This window comes from Leptosomus discolor, unplaced genomic scaffold (assembly GCF_034619465.1).
Source record: "Leptosomus discolor isolate bLepDis1 unplaced genomic scaffold, bLepDis1.hap2 HAP2_SCAFFOLD_140, whole genome shotgun sequence".
In the NCBI taxonomy this organism is placed as follows: Eukaryota; Metazoa; Chordata; class Aves; order Leptosomiformes; family Leptosomidae; genus Leptosomus; species Leptosomus discolor.
The window spans coordinates 156,592-170,197 of NW_028237801.1; the positions used below are offsets into that span (position 1 = coordinate 156,592).

Consider the following 13,606-nt stretch of genomic DNA (forward strand, 5'->3'; position numbering starts at 1 on the left):
CTCTCGCCAAGCATCAGCCTCACGTCTTGCTTTGTCCCACCTCCTGACGTACAACTGTCAGCGCTGTTGGTTGTGAAGAGCTGCTAGTGGGTAGACAACCCTGTTAGCACATCCCAGAGCAGCAGGGGTGAGGGACTGTTGCCTCACAGTCAATCTAAAACGTTGCTGTCGGGAGGAAAGTGGGGCTAAACAAGCACAGAACTAGAAGCTCTGAAAACATCGGAGTTAATACCAGCAGGTAATTTTGTCGTTGCCTCGGAAGGTGTTCCCAGTGTGCACAGGTGGACTTGTACCAAAAACTTCGATGTAAACCTGTTTCTAATGCCCAATTAAAATATATTGACATGGATTTCTTCTTTTTTTTTGTTTTTGTTTTTTTTTTTCTCCCTCCCTTTAGGTCTGTTATTTTTCTTACGATGGAAAGGCTGGTTGTCTATCTACTGGTTATTAGCACAGCCGTGAAGGCCATGATGTGTCCCAAAAGATGCATGTGTCAAAACCTGTCTCCATCCTTCACAATTCTCTGTACGAAGACGGGGCTCCTCTTTGTGCCCCCCAGTATTGACAGGAGAACAGCAGAACTAAGGTTAATGGATAACTTTATCACTACGCTTAGGAGAAAAGATTTTGCAAACATGACCAATCTCATTCACTTGACACTATCGAGGAATACAATAAGTCAAATCATGCCTTATGCATTTTTTGATCTTAAAGGCCTTCATGCCTTACACTTGGATAGTAATAGACTGACTTACATCAACGAAGACCATTTCAAAGGTTTAATTAACCTTCGGCATTTAATACTCAGTAACAATCAATTAAACTATATCTCTCCTGGGTCATTGGATGACTTTATTGAAACAATTGAAGACCTGGACCTGTCCTACAACAATCTCGTTAACGTTCCTTGGGAAACAATTGCCAAACTTTCCAATGTCAATACGGTCAGTCTGGACCATAATCTCATTGAGTTTGTGCCGGAGGGAATCTTCTCAAACCTTCACAAGCTTGCCCGTCTAGACATGACCTCCAACAAGCTGAAAAAGATCCCTCCCGATCCTTTGTTTTCCAGAATACCGGTGTACGCCAAGTCTAAAGGATCTCCGCTGTCGTCCCTGGTGCTTAGCTTCGGAGGGAATCCTTTGCACTGCAACTGCGAACTCGTGTGGCTGAGACGTCTCACCAGAGAAGACGATCTAGAGACCTGCGCCTCTCCACCAGAACTGATGGGCAAATACTTTTGGTCTATTAAAGAGGAGGAGTTTGTCTGCGAACCCCCGATGATAACGCATCGGACCCCAAAGCTAACAGCAACGGAAGGCCAAAGCATCTCTTTGAAGTGCAAAGCTGTCGGCGATCCAGATCCCTACGTTCGCTGGATCTCACCCGACGGGAAGCTGGTCTCTAACACGTCTAGGACTATTTCGTATGAGAACGGTACTCTGGATATTTTGGTTACTTCTTTGACGGACAAGGGCACGTTTACCTGCATAGCATCAAATGCCGCGGGAGAGTCGACGGCTCCAGTCGAACTCCTCGTTACCCCGTACCCCAACCTCGCTAACAGCACCAACTGCGACAAAGACGCGGAGCCCGGCCCCTCAGATATCCTCATATCCGCCAAGTCAAGCTTTCCCAATGAAACGAAGGCTCAGCAAGAGAAGGCGGTGGTGGTGGCCGAGCTGACGTCGTCCTCCGCTCTTATCCAGTGGCCTTCTCAGCATCACCTCCCTGGGATTCGAATGTACCAGATTCAGTATAACAGTTCTGCTGACGACATACTAGTGTACAGGTAACCCTGCTCGCACACCCATGCTCGTACTTCTGTGAAGTAGGTAGAGGAAGTAAGAAAAAAGGGTAGCAGAGTCTGACATATGCCGTGTAACGAGAGCGATCCTCGCCAGCACGTAAATGAGGGGATGAGGAGACGATGGTTGCCTTAGACATTGCTCGTTAAACTCCCATTGTTGGGGAGTTACGCTATTAAAACTGATAATACATCTGCTTCTGTGCTGCCTCTTGAGGATCTCTAAACTCTTTACAGACATAATTAAGTTTCATAGTCCAGTTTAATGGGCCAAGCGAAGCTGATGAACAATATCTTAGTTGTTAACATTTAAGGAAATTGAGATGGAGATTTTAGTTACCTTTTATGCTGATTAAGTGTAATTATTTTACTTAAAGATACGGGGAAGAGAGGCAAAAAAACCCAAGATGCCCAAAGCTACGAGGTGCCCAAAGCAACATTCTGCCTGTGGGGATGTGGTCGTGCCATGATATGCCAAACCTCCAGCCCATTGTCGGTCGCTGCGGGGTTCCTTTTCTCCACTTTTTGTGGTCCCTTGGGGATAAAACTCACTGGTATGAACTGGACACTGCCCAAAAAGTTTTAAGTTATGTATTTCGTGTGTATTTCACAATTTTCCGCTGGAGTGTATTTGGTCAAATTCACTTGGGAATAACTATTTGATATTAGGTCTCAGTGGACAGCCTGCTCCCCCGTGCAGGGGTGGCTGAGTTTCTGATTATCTGCCTTTCTGCTGACAAGCTTTTGTTTGTGAGGAACTGGAGGGAGGTAGAGTGACTTTAAAGCGGGAGCTAGCGTTTGATTGGGATTTAATGTTCCATAGCTGTGCGCTGCATAAGGATGAGCCCTTCTCTGAACTGAGCGATAATGATTTTTCTAACGCAACGCTGCTGGTCGTACTAAAGTTGGGAGCGGAGGAAGCGAAAGGAGAATGGCATCTGATAGCTTCAGAAACACACCTGCAAGCCCGGGTTCAAATAAAAAGCAGTCCCCCTACGGAAGAGAATGTAGGATGGTTGTTCTGCTGGGATTCCTGCTTCAAAATCCTACCATCACAAGCAGATTCTTGTAAAAAAACACCAAAAAAAAGGAATTGTGTACGAAAATTGCGTGAAGTCCTTGAAACAGGCGCTTCACTTTAGTGTGGCTTGGGATTTTCAGAAGTTTTATGTTCAAATGCCCGTCCCCAGCGTCTCTGTGAGGCAGGATGCCGTCCATCCTCCTGTTGTCATGGCTACGAGCTAGAAAAGAAGCGGGAGGACTCGGTGAGGGTAAGCAAGGGTCTCTGAAGAGGGGGTGGGAGGATGCCTTGTTGGTATCTGCCAGGGATGGTGAGGAGCTGGCTGGAAGATGAAGCCTCATTTAGTTGTCAGTTGTGAGAACATTTGTGACACTGCTGTTTGGAAGAACAGCAAAGTTGCGAAATGAAGGGAAATGTCAGGCAGAGATGTCTCAATAGCTGTGACGGGGGGTTCTGAAGGGATGTTCTTCGATTGTCCCAGTAAAGTGAAGGAAGCAAAGCGAGAAGCAGCTAGATCTGGCGGGTGCATCGCAGGCGCAACCAGTAGCATAAGGGAGTTGTTTGATGGGGTTTTTTATCCTTTGCCGTGTCAGCCGGCTTGGCAGCCTTCTTACAACTGCAGCAATTGGTTCCTGATGAGTTTTAAACTTCCCAAAGTCTCTAAAAATCAATGACTGACTCGCGGGGTAGCTCATTAATCAATCTGTAGGGGTGAATGCTGCTGATGCTGGATGGCCTTGTTCCTAAGGAAGAGCTACGCCGAAGAAATGGGGAAGAAAGCTGCGTTTGCACGCCCCTTTCTCGGCCCAGATTCCTGTTAACCGAGAGGCTCAAGTCGGTAACAAAACTATAAAATCCTTGATGATATAAATCACAGATATATATATATCTAATCGTAGATATATATATAAATCACAGATATAAATATAAAATCACACAGCAGCCATTTCAAATAATACAATGTAATAGACTGTAGCGTAACAGGCATCTAAAAAATGAAGATTTGTGTGTTCTCGTTCAGTTCCCACCGTGAGTAATCACCTTCCTTAAAGGAAGTCTTGGGCTGAAGTGAGGGGGATGGTAACCGGGCAGCAATTCTGCTTTTGCAGTTACCTGAAAAACTGCTATTCCAAGTTATTCCAAGTTCGGAGCCTTTTAAGTCAAACCTGTTAATGTGCACTGGAGAAACGGGAGTCCCCAGATCTGTTTGCCGACCCTTCGCATGGGTCAAGCCCCCTCTCAGACCCCGTGCTTCTGGTAAGGTATATAAACACCTGTTTCACAGAGTCAGTCTGTCGATATAGGAAGACATAAGCAGATGTGTAGTATCATACCCAGCCATGGCAGCGCTTCGGTCCTGCCAAAGGGCTTTTCCAGAGGGTGAAAAGCTTCCCTCTACCTGGGGCACACTGCGTGATTTATTTCTGGCAGGCGATAGCTTGCTGCCTGGAAAAAGTATTAAGCGGCGCAGGATGCATCAGAAACCTGTCGCTTCCATCAAGTTGAGCGGCACCATGGGAAAAGCAAGTTTCTATGGCAACTTTGCTTCATCTTGAGAATTTAAGTTGCTCCTTTGACTCCTTTATTTTTCCTCACCTTTCCATTTCCTTCTCCTTCTGGATAGGTAATTGTGGGTAAGTGCGTGCTCATCTGGGCCTGTGCTAGGAGCCCATGGAAGTAAAGGGAGGGAGATGATATTCTTCCTCATTTTCCCTTTGGATTGCAATCAAATTATCCGTTCGTGTATGGGGGAACAACGCATGGTTACGCCGCCTGTGTACACTTGCACATCAGCGCGCCGTCATTGCTCCCTGTTGTTCCCAGTTTGGGAGCTTCACAACGCATAGCGGTGTTCTTCCCAGTGGTGGATACAGGAAGGAAAACAGCGAGTTGTGCTTCTGACTGTGCTGGTTACGGTGTGGTCTCAGGTGAGTCGCTGAACTCCTCTTTTTCTGTGAAATGGAAACTATCACCCTGCCCTGTCTCCTGGGACAGGGGTGAAGGACCGCCTGAAGGCAGGCAGTAGTTATGGAGAAAGACGATTGCACCAGAGTGGAGCATCTGGCAAGATGAGGAGCAACAATCCAGAATCAGTAAATTAAGGTGTAGGTGGCAATTTGCGGAAAGCATCAATATCGAAAGTAAGAGCCTTGTTTGTCTTCAGAAGAAAGGTCAGCAACTGTTGTCGTACAGCCAGGTATAGAGTGAATCAAGAATCGTAATAGCCACTTTGTGCAGCTTTTCCTCCTCTGAGATACAAATGGATCTGTATTCTTTAAGCAGCTTACCGTCTTAATGCTGATTACCGTTCCTGTGCAATTTGGGCTACTGCTGTAATTTCAGTTTAACTGTCATTGCTTCAGCGTCCTGCCCAGGTTTCTAGCGCTTGTCTTGGGGAAGAGACATCGGCAGAGCTGACCTTTCGATGCTAAAACAGCGGTGACAAAAACGCTACAAGCTTCAGAAAACAATAATTAATCTGGGAGAGAAGCCGTGCTATTTTATTGCCGCTTTGTCATGATGTGCCCACATGTTTGTGCGTGCGTGTCAATGGAAACGCACCTCTTCCGTAGGCTGCTATAGTTCTTTATGTATCTTTATGGAAGTGACTCCTCGCGTTAGGTTACGGGATAAAAGGCTCATCTTTGCAGGACCCTGGGCCACCTTCCTCTTGTAGCCTTCCTCGGTGTGCACGAGAGAAGCGGGGCAGCAAGCGATGCTCAAAATCCCCTGAAGGAAACTGCAGGTTCTCCGATTTTTGTCTGCCGGTGCTTCCCCAAACGGCCAGCAAATCAAAAAAAAAAAGTGACTCTGCATTTCTGCGCTAGGCCGGCTAAACTTCAGTTTGTACCACAGCTGATATAAGCAGCAGATTACTGAGGCTTCATAACGAGCTGACTGATGTCCTAGTCAATTAGAAGCTGGATCTCATAACATCAAAGGCAATAGTCTCCTAAGCATTGAATTTAATCTTTCATAGCTAGTGATCATCTGACTTTAATTAGCTGCAAGTACATGCTATAAATTAGAAGATGAGTATTTAATAGTGATGCTTCTCTATAGATAATTGAGAGACTATATATTGCACAAAACTGCTGATAATATGTCCTTGTTTCCTCTGTTGAGAGAAAAACTTGGAAATCGGGAGGCAGACCGCTTTTAATACGGAGTACAAAGTCCCGTTGTTTAAAGGGCAGAGCTGTCACTCTTGGGGAAAAGGTGATATATTGCCAGATCAATATAGCAATGATTGCATCTGTTGCGTGAAAAGCAGTTGGAATCAGCCACGCTACGTCTGCTCAAAAATTCTTAAATTAGTTCAGTGCCGTGCAACGGAAAGCCTGAGGACCATGCTAGGTTTCAAACGGTGAAGTCAAAAGAGGTTTTATAGCTCCTCATCGGTCAGGCATGTGCCGTAAGGCTTTGTGTTTCCTTCCTGGGTGCCCTTGACGCACCGGACCTTGCACGTGCACCGTATGGATGGACTGAGGTTTGCAGGTAATGCACCGGGCCTCTCGGCCGGTGGAGTTGCCGCACGCGCGTGCGGTAACTGTAGTGATTCTGGAGTACGGCGGGTTTGCTGTGGTTACCCGGCAAGTCCGCACGCACGCGGCGGCTGTTTGTCAGGAGGAAATCTTGGGCAAATGGCCACGTTTGCATTTCTTCCCCTAGCCAGCAGTCGTTCCTCAAAAAAAGGGGGATATACCAATGGAAGTCCGGAAATATGGGAGCCACCTGACATCTGTACATATAGGGGATCACGTGACTTGTCACTCTTTGGCTTTAATTTTGGTAGATTTCTCCTTCTCTTGCAGCATAGCGGTCATCATGGCAGTTCCCAGGTTTCTTCAGGGAGTTTCTCCTTGGAAAATTCTTCAGGTTTCTCTTCATGGGGAAAAGGCTTATGTTAGTTGGTGGTGTGCTGAGTTGATTGGGACTACCCTGACAAAGTTGGGCTTCCTCGAACCACAGAGGTCATGTCTCCATTGTCATTCCCCTCCTTCCCATGATCTTCATTAAGGAAGCTGCCCACTGTAACCTCATTTCGGCACCAACTGCTGCTGGAGATCCATCCCAGTTCATAAGAATAAGACCTTGCCGGTGCCAATGACGGAGGGTAGCTCTTGCGCTACAGAGAGATCACTTAAACATGAAATCTCAACGTCTTGCTTCCCAAACATTTGAGATGCTGTGGTTTTTTGGAGGAGGAGAACATCCCTGTTTCCTTTTGTCCTGTTGATGCAGAAGATGGTGGTTGGTGGGTTTTTTTTTTTTTCAAATGGTATAAGAACCATTTGCTGTCATTGCTTCCATTGAAACATTTGGCTTGATTTGTGTGAAAGCTCTCTGAAGAAGAAACCTGCCATCAGTGCTTGGTAACTGTCTGTATCTTCTGATGCATGACCATTCCGTTCCCAGACTGTAGCATCAACCACGTGAAAATAATCCTTTTGAAAAACGCGGCCAGCAGCACTTCGGGGTCTAGTAATGGTCTAGGATTTTACGCTGTCTTAGAACGGTGTTTGTTGTGGTTGCTTTTACCTCCACAGATGCCCTAGATCGTGTTGGGACCTCAGTGGGTGTTTCTGTGAAAAAAAAAACCAACAGATTCTATACTGACTGCTATTTAATCCCTTTAATCAGCCGATTAAAACTAGGTGCTCGGGAGCTTGTTGACAGAATTGGTTCAAAAAAACCTCCTGTCACGGGGGTCCCTCGAATTCCCCACCCCTTCCTTTCACCCCCACCCTTCCCCTCCCAACTGAACACTTGGCAGAAAAGAGATTCTCTTCTCCAAACCTTCGAAATGGGCGGCGTTGGATTGGAGGGCAGAGGGGCTGGCCAAAGTAAAAGCGATTCTTTAATTTGAGGCAGTCTGGCCGCAGTATTACATTTCCCGACGGGCAGCACCGTTCTCAATTAGAGTCCAAACAACAGACTCCATCTCTATCTCGAGCTGCTCGGTTTATTTTGTTGTTGTTGACAACGTTGCTAGGAAATATTTCCAGTCTCACAAAACGATGTTTTGTCAGAAGTTTTGTGAGCAGGTTTCACAGTTGAGCTCGCACCAAAGGGCTCTGCTTGCTAGTGGCTGACTACAGATGGCAGGGGAAGCGCTGGCACGGATTGCGGTTTGTAGATCTCGGTGCTTTTAAAACCAGCTACGTTAGCACTGTTCGCTTCAAGCTGCCAGTTACTCTTCTGCTGTTGAGCCCCCTGAAAGATGGTGCTTGTGGGCCAACACAAAGCACACCGAGACTCTGTGGCATTAGAGGTGTAAGAGAAAAGGTAGTATCCTTTCAGCTACAAAAAAAAAAAATTATTTTATGGAATTGTTGTGTCTAAAACCAAGTTTCAGCAGCTTTTATAGGCGATGGGAAGCTAGGCCCTGATGAAAGTGATGTAAACGAAGAGGTTTTTTGAGAAAAAAACTGACCCTGATGGGTAGTTACTGTGAAATAACATAATAACATTTCTTGAAGAATTAAAAAAAGACCAAAAAAACCCCAAAAGAACAGCCAAGTAAAAGGTTTTTGCGTCCCTGGAGATTTGAGAATCTCCTGGCAGACATGGATTTTTGGTTTTCCGTATCGCTATTGTGAAATGTCTTTCATGCAACCTAATTATTGGAGTAAATGACTTTGATCGCTGCAAGCTCCGAGTTGGAGATGGAATAATTCCACCGAGAGGCTGATAAGCTTTGCCCCGCTTAGAATCACAGTGCCCCCCTATCTTGGTCGCTTGGGCTTGCCAAGGATGGTAGGGCATCCTGAACGCGTTTCATAACAAACCCACAGTCTAGTCCGTGGCGCTTAGACCATTACTCAGTCAAACAAAATGCTAACGGAGGTGTTTGTTCTGAAGATGCCAACCCAGACGGGTTCTGGAAGATAATACAGATTTCAGACGATACGCTTGCTCCCAGTATCTACCCACGTGCTTTCCGGCCTGTCCTACAAGTCCTCATCATTCACCACACCCTGGCGCTAAAGACCTGCCTTTGTTACACCCCCTGTCCTCAAGCTGGTGCCAATTTGTCGAGCTGATTGAACTGAACCACCATTCCACAGCTTCCAGCATTACTGAAATAAAGGAAATAGGGTCTAGGGAAGACTCTGCCGCAGAAGTCAATGTTCTGCGGGCATAAGTAAGAAAACACGCAGAGGTTTAACTACTGCCACGGCTGTAGGCAGTTGTGAGCTGTCCTTACTCATTTGTAGAGGTTTCCTTGAAACTTCCTAAATATGCCAAAAGAGCTACCTTTCCCCGGGAGACATGTCTGTGAAGAGCTGCTTACCCAGAGGAGAAACCTTATCTTGTGCCTTATCGAGACTATGCGCTTCTCCTTATCCACGGAGCTGCAAACAGCCTTGTATTACCAGAAAAGCTGATAGAAATCAAATATATATTTGGTCTCATTGAACATTTGTACAAAAGATTTGCACAGGAGACCAGAAAGGAGGTTTAGAACCTCCTCTTTTTGCTGCCAGCGACTATAACAGTATTTCAGCAATAGCTGGGCACGCTGTAATACAGCATACGCTGTGCGTCGCTTCCCATGGTAATTAGTCAAATTTCAATACCGAGCTCGTCACTGAATAATCCTGACACTAATGCAATGCAGAAAGTTGTTTGGGAGAAGGAAAACGAGCATCAAAGGCTGCTGAATAAGGCAAATAATACAGACATTAAGCTAGAAAACAGTACTTTGCATAATTTTTGCAATTACACCCCCCTCTCGCAGATGGGCGGGCTCCTAAAGACTAGAGCGATGTTTTCTGTGCAGTGTTTGCTTTCTATTCCTGCTGCTTAGCTGGGCTTCAAAACGGGGCCGCCTTTTGCAGAGGTTATCTGCAACATCCCTTAATTTTTTACACGCTGCGCCCTGAGGTTCGGTGACGGTTTTGTTGACATCAAGCAACTTTTGTTGCCGGGGCTGGATGCGGTTGCCAGCAGTATTTTTTCTGTGAGGCACGACTGATTTCCGAGCCTTTTAGCGTGGAAGGCAGGCAACGGAATTCTCCGTTTTCTCAGTCACATCCCTTTGTATGACAAGCAGGAATCTTCCACTTACTTTCAGTGTAACTTGGTGTTCAAACCGAGAGAGGAATGCAGTCCGGCCTGAGCCACAGCGTTCTCCTGCTGTTGTTTGGTGACTACAAAACGTGGCTGGACGGAAGACTGAGAAGTTAATTAGAGAATTGCCTGGTGATTGATAACGATACATGTTTTAGGAAGGTGACCGTCACGCCACAGAGCAAACAGTGGTGCTCTGCGAAGCCCCAGCCACACCTGCCAGCTGAGCATCAACAGCCATGTTCACGTGGTGAGTGTGGGAGGATCGCCGGCTACACACCACCAAAAGCTGTACCTGGAGAAGGAAAGGATGGATGAATTGCTGTCTGGAGCCCGAGTCCAGTGAAACAACAGAACCTCGGTGATTTCTTTGACGTGGCGTAACGTTATATCATGTCATCGTGGAATTAAATTTGTGGAAGAAAGGAAAGAGCAAGGAGCACGACACACTTTGAGGATGTAGTGGTCGGCCAGCGTAGGAGATGTACAACTGTAGAGCAACAATCACGACAAAAGGCTTGTTCCATAAAGTAGCGCTCGCAGGGCAGAGGAGGGATGAGCCCGTCAACGCTCGCAGCTGGGGGACCTCGTTCTGCGCTGCCTGCTCTCTGAACGAGTCACGGTGGCCACGAGGAACTTCAAGGGCTCGTTCTGCCGGTCTGCAGCAGTGTCCAGCTTTGCACGTTTCCTCCCACATTGATGTTGGATTCCATTTCTCATCATGTACGCGCTAGGAGTTGTCCAGGTGTTTCAATCTGACAAACGAATCTTTGTGCGCTTTCCTCTCAGACCCTGTAAAAATCTCGTTAGCCTTAATACCCAGCGTGTGGCCAGACTCTGGGGAGGTGGTGAAGCTGTAAATTAAGGCTGAGGCAATGGTTATGGGTCACGGTTTGGGAAATTCAGATTGGGCATTAGGGGAAAAATATCTACCAAGAGGGTAGTTTATTGCTGGAATGGTGCCTGGAGAGCTCCTGGAAGGTTTTGGCTGGGCAGAAGCGTGGTTGACCTGATCTACTGTTTGTGATGTTACTGCTCTGCGTGGGAAGCTGGGTTAGAGCTCTCTGGGGGGTCTCCTCCTTTAGTGCCTCTTTGAATCTGCGATGGTGCACGTACATCGACAAGGGAGTGAGTGGGTTTGGTTTTTCATAGTCACCGAAATTCAGTTGTTATAAACGAAGCGGTAGCAGCCGTGTCTGGAAAATGTTCTTTTTGAAGGTGTAGCTCTTCTTTCTTTCCACTCTAAGCACCTCCCTGTGAGGACAGGCTGAGAGTGTTGGGGTTGTTCAGCCTGGAGAAGAGAAGGCTCCAGGGAGACCTTCTAGCGCCCTTCCAGTGCTTAAAGGAAAGGTGGAGAGGGACTCTTTGTCAGGGAGGGTAGTGATAGGACAAGGGGTAACGGTTTCAAACTGAAAGAGGGAAGATTGAGATTAGATATTGAGAAGAAGGTCTTTACTATGAAAGTGGTGAGACACTGGAAGAGGTTGCCCAGAGAAGCTGTGGCTGCCCCCTCCCTGGCAGTGTTCAAGGCCAGGTTGGATGGGGCTGGGAGCAACCTGGTCTATACTGGAAGGTGTCCCTGCCCATGGCAAGGGGGGTTGGAACCAGATGATCTTTAAGGTCCCTTCCAACCCAACCCATCCTGTGATTCTATGATTGTATAGTCCTCCGTCCCACGGATGACTACGTGGAAAAGACTGTGTGACAAGTGGTTCGTCTTCTCCACCACCCCCGTCGTCCCCACACCCTTGTGGCCAGGAGAAGGCCACGTGCCCACCCACCACAAAGGGAGGTAGTTCCACTTAAGTGCTACTTTACTCCAGCGAGGAATCTGAGCCAAACCCACGGAGAGCTGGTCTGCATTGAGATGCTGTGATTCGTAAGGTCATGACTGGGGTCTGGGAATTTGTGACATGGCACGTGGCTCTTCTTTTGTCGATTTAGTACCAGTGCTACTTTGTGGTTTAGGAGTATTTGGGACTGGCATTGAACAATCTCAACGGTAGGGTTGCGTCAAGGTAAGGAAGTCAGCGTGTGCCGTTACTGGGCTACAAAAGACACCGCTGAGTTGCAAGCGCGGCTACTTCGCTCTGATTGTTCTTACCAGTCACCTCGTTACGCGACACTGAGCATCGCGGAGCCGTTAGAAGACGGAAATAAGGTTAATCTGTGGAGCAAAGGTTTGAATTTGCCTTTTCCCCTTGATCTTCACAATGTGCTTCCTGTGGACCTGAAATTACTAAAATACATTCTAAAGTGTTTAATTTGGGGCTTTCCTGCCGTTTGAGTACGTTGCTTCAGTTCCTTTACGTTTTTTGAAAGGCGGACCGTATCCCTTTCTGCGTAGGGCATCTTAGGCCCTTTTATGCTGAAGCTGTGGAAATTTAAGGTAGTGGAGATCAAAACAGCAGATCAGGGGTGACTTCTCCTCTGGCCATCGGTAAGGGCGTCCCCTCTAGTCCGTGTTTGAAACGGCCGAGGTAAAGATGCCGTCACTGCCGAGATCCGTACCTCCCAGCCCTACCGCGTACCCCAGGCAAGGCTGGATTTGTGCCGCGTGGTGCGATTGCCGTGCTCACCTTCTGCTCTGTTGGTTTCCTGGCGGGGGGCGTTGGTAGCCAAAAGAGCTCTCCTTAGGCTGGGTCAACTCGGATGTTTACTGTACTCATTTTCTCTTCCAGGATGATCCCAGCTGCTAGTAAATCCTTCTTCTTGACTGATCTGGTTGCAGGACGTGAGTACGACCTCTGTGTTCTTGCTGTTTATGATGACGGATTGACATCTTTGACCGCAACCAGAGTGATCGGATGCGTGCAGTTCACCACCCAGGAAGAGTACAAACAGTGCCGATCCCTTCACGCGCAGTTTCTTGGAGGAACCATGATCATCATCATTGGGGGTATCATTGTGGCTTCAGTTCTTGTTTTCATCTTCATCCTCCTCATGAAATACAAAGTCTACAACAACCACCACAAAAATAAAACTACTAAAGTTAATAATGTCTGCTCTCAAACCAATGGCAGCCAAAGTGGCTCGATGGCTCGATCCACTTCTAAACTTGCAGAGAGGCGGGAAAGTTTGCACCAGGAATGCTCGGGCTCTTCCATCAAAGGAAAAACTGTTGTAGATTTGGATTGTGAAAAAGTGACTCCAACCAACACAACCTTTTTAACAACTGAAGCGTTATCTTAATGGCCATGTGACGGAACAGGACACACTAAGGTGGTATTGCTTGAAACATTTTAAGGCGAGTGGTTGTATTTTAAGCTTCACTACTATTGTCTATTTTTAAGATCAGATGGTTTAAAAAATATTTTTTTAATCTGTATACAGTTCTTGCATTCTTAACTATTTTGTTTCAATCTATTAAATATAAGTGTGTGATTTACAAGATTTTTTTACTGGTTCTTTTATAGCATACCCCTCTGGTATCAAGGCAGCAGCATAGCCAAGTCCTACTAGGTTTGTCTTTGGTGAAATGCACTATTTTTTCATTTGGTTACCAACCAGCAGCAAAATTGTACTCTCAGGATCCTCACACTTCCCTTCTCACGGCAGAGTCACGGAGCAGCTTAAACGACTCATCTCTTCAAGGAATGATTTGTTCTAACGAGTGACCAGCTTCTCAGTACCGAGTCATTTTTCGCCATAGGTATGTTGTGTACGTGCTGCTCGCAAACGAAGTAAAATTAGCAGAGGTT

At 46.7% G+C, this 13,606-nt stretch overlaps 1 protein-coding gene across 1 annotated transcript; it reads left to right on the forward strand.

The window, feature by feature from the left end:
- Positions 1-416: 416 nt before the first annotated feature.
- LOC104352614 (leucine-rich repeat and fibronectin type III domain-containing protein 1-like protein) lies at positions 417-13,097 on the forward strand. Its single transcript, XM_009958996.2, has 2 exons — positions 417-1,792; positions 12,587-13,097. The coding sequence occupies exons 1-2, from the start codon at positions 417-419 to the stop codon at positions 13,095-13,097; spliced, it is 1,887 nt and encodes a 628-aa protein (XP_009957298.1).
- Positions 13,098-13,606: the final 509 nt, after the last annotated feature.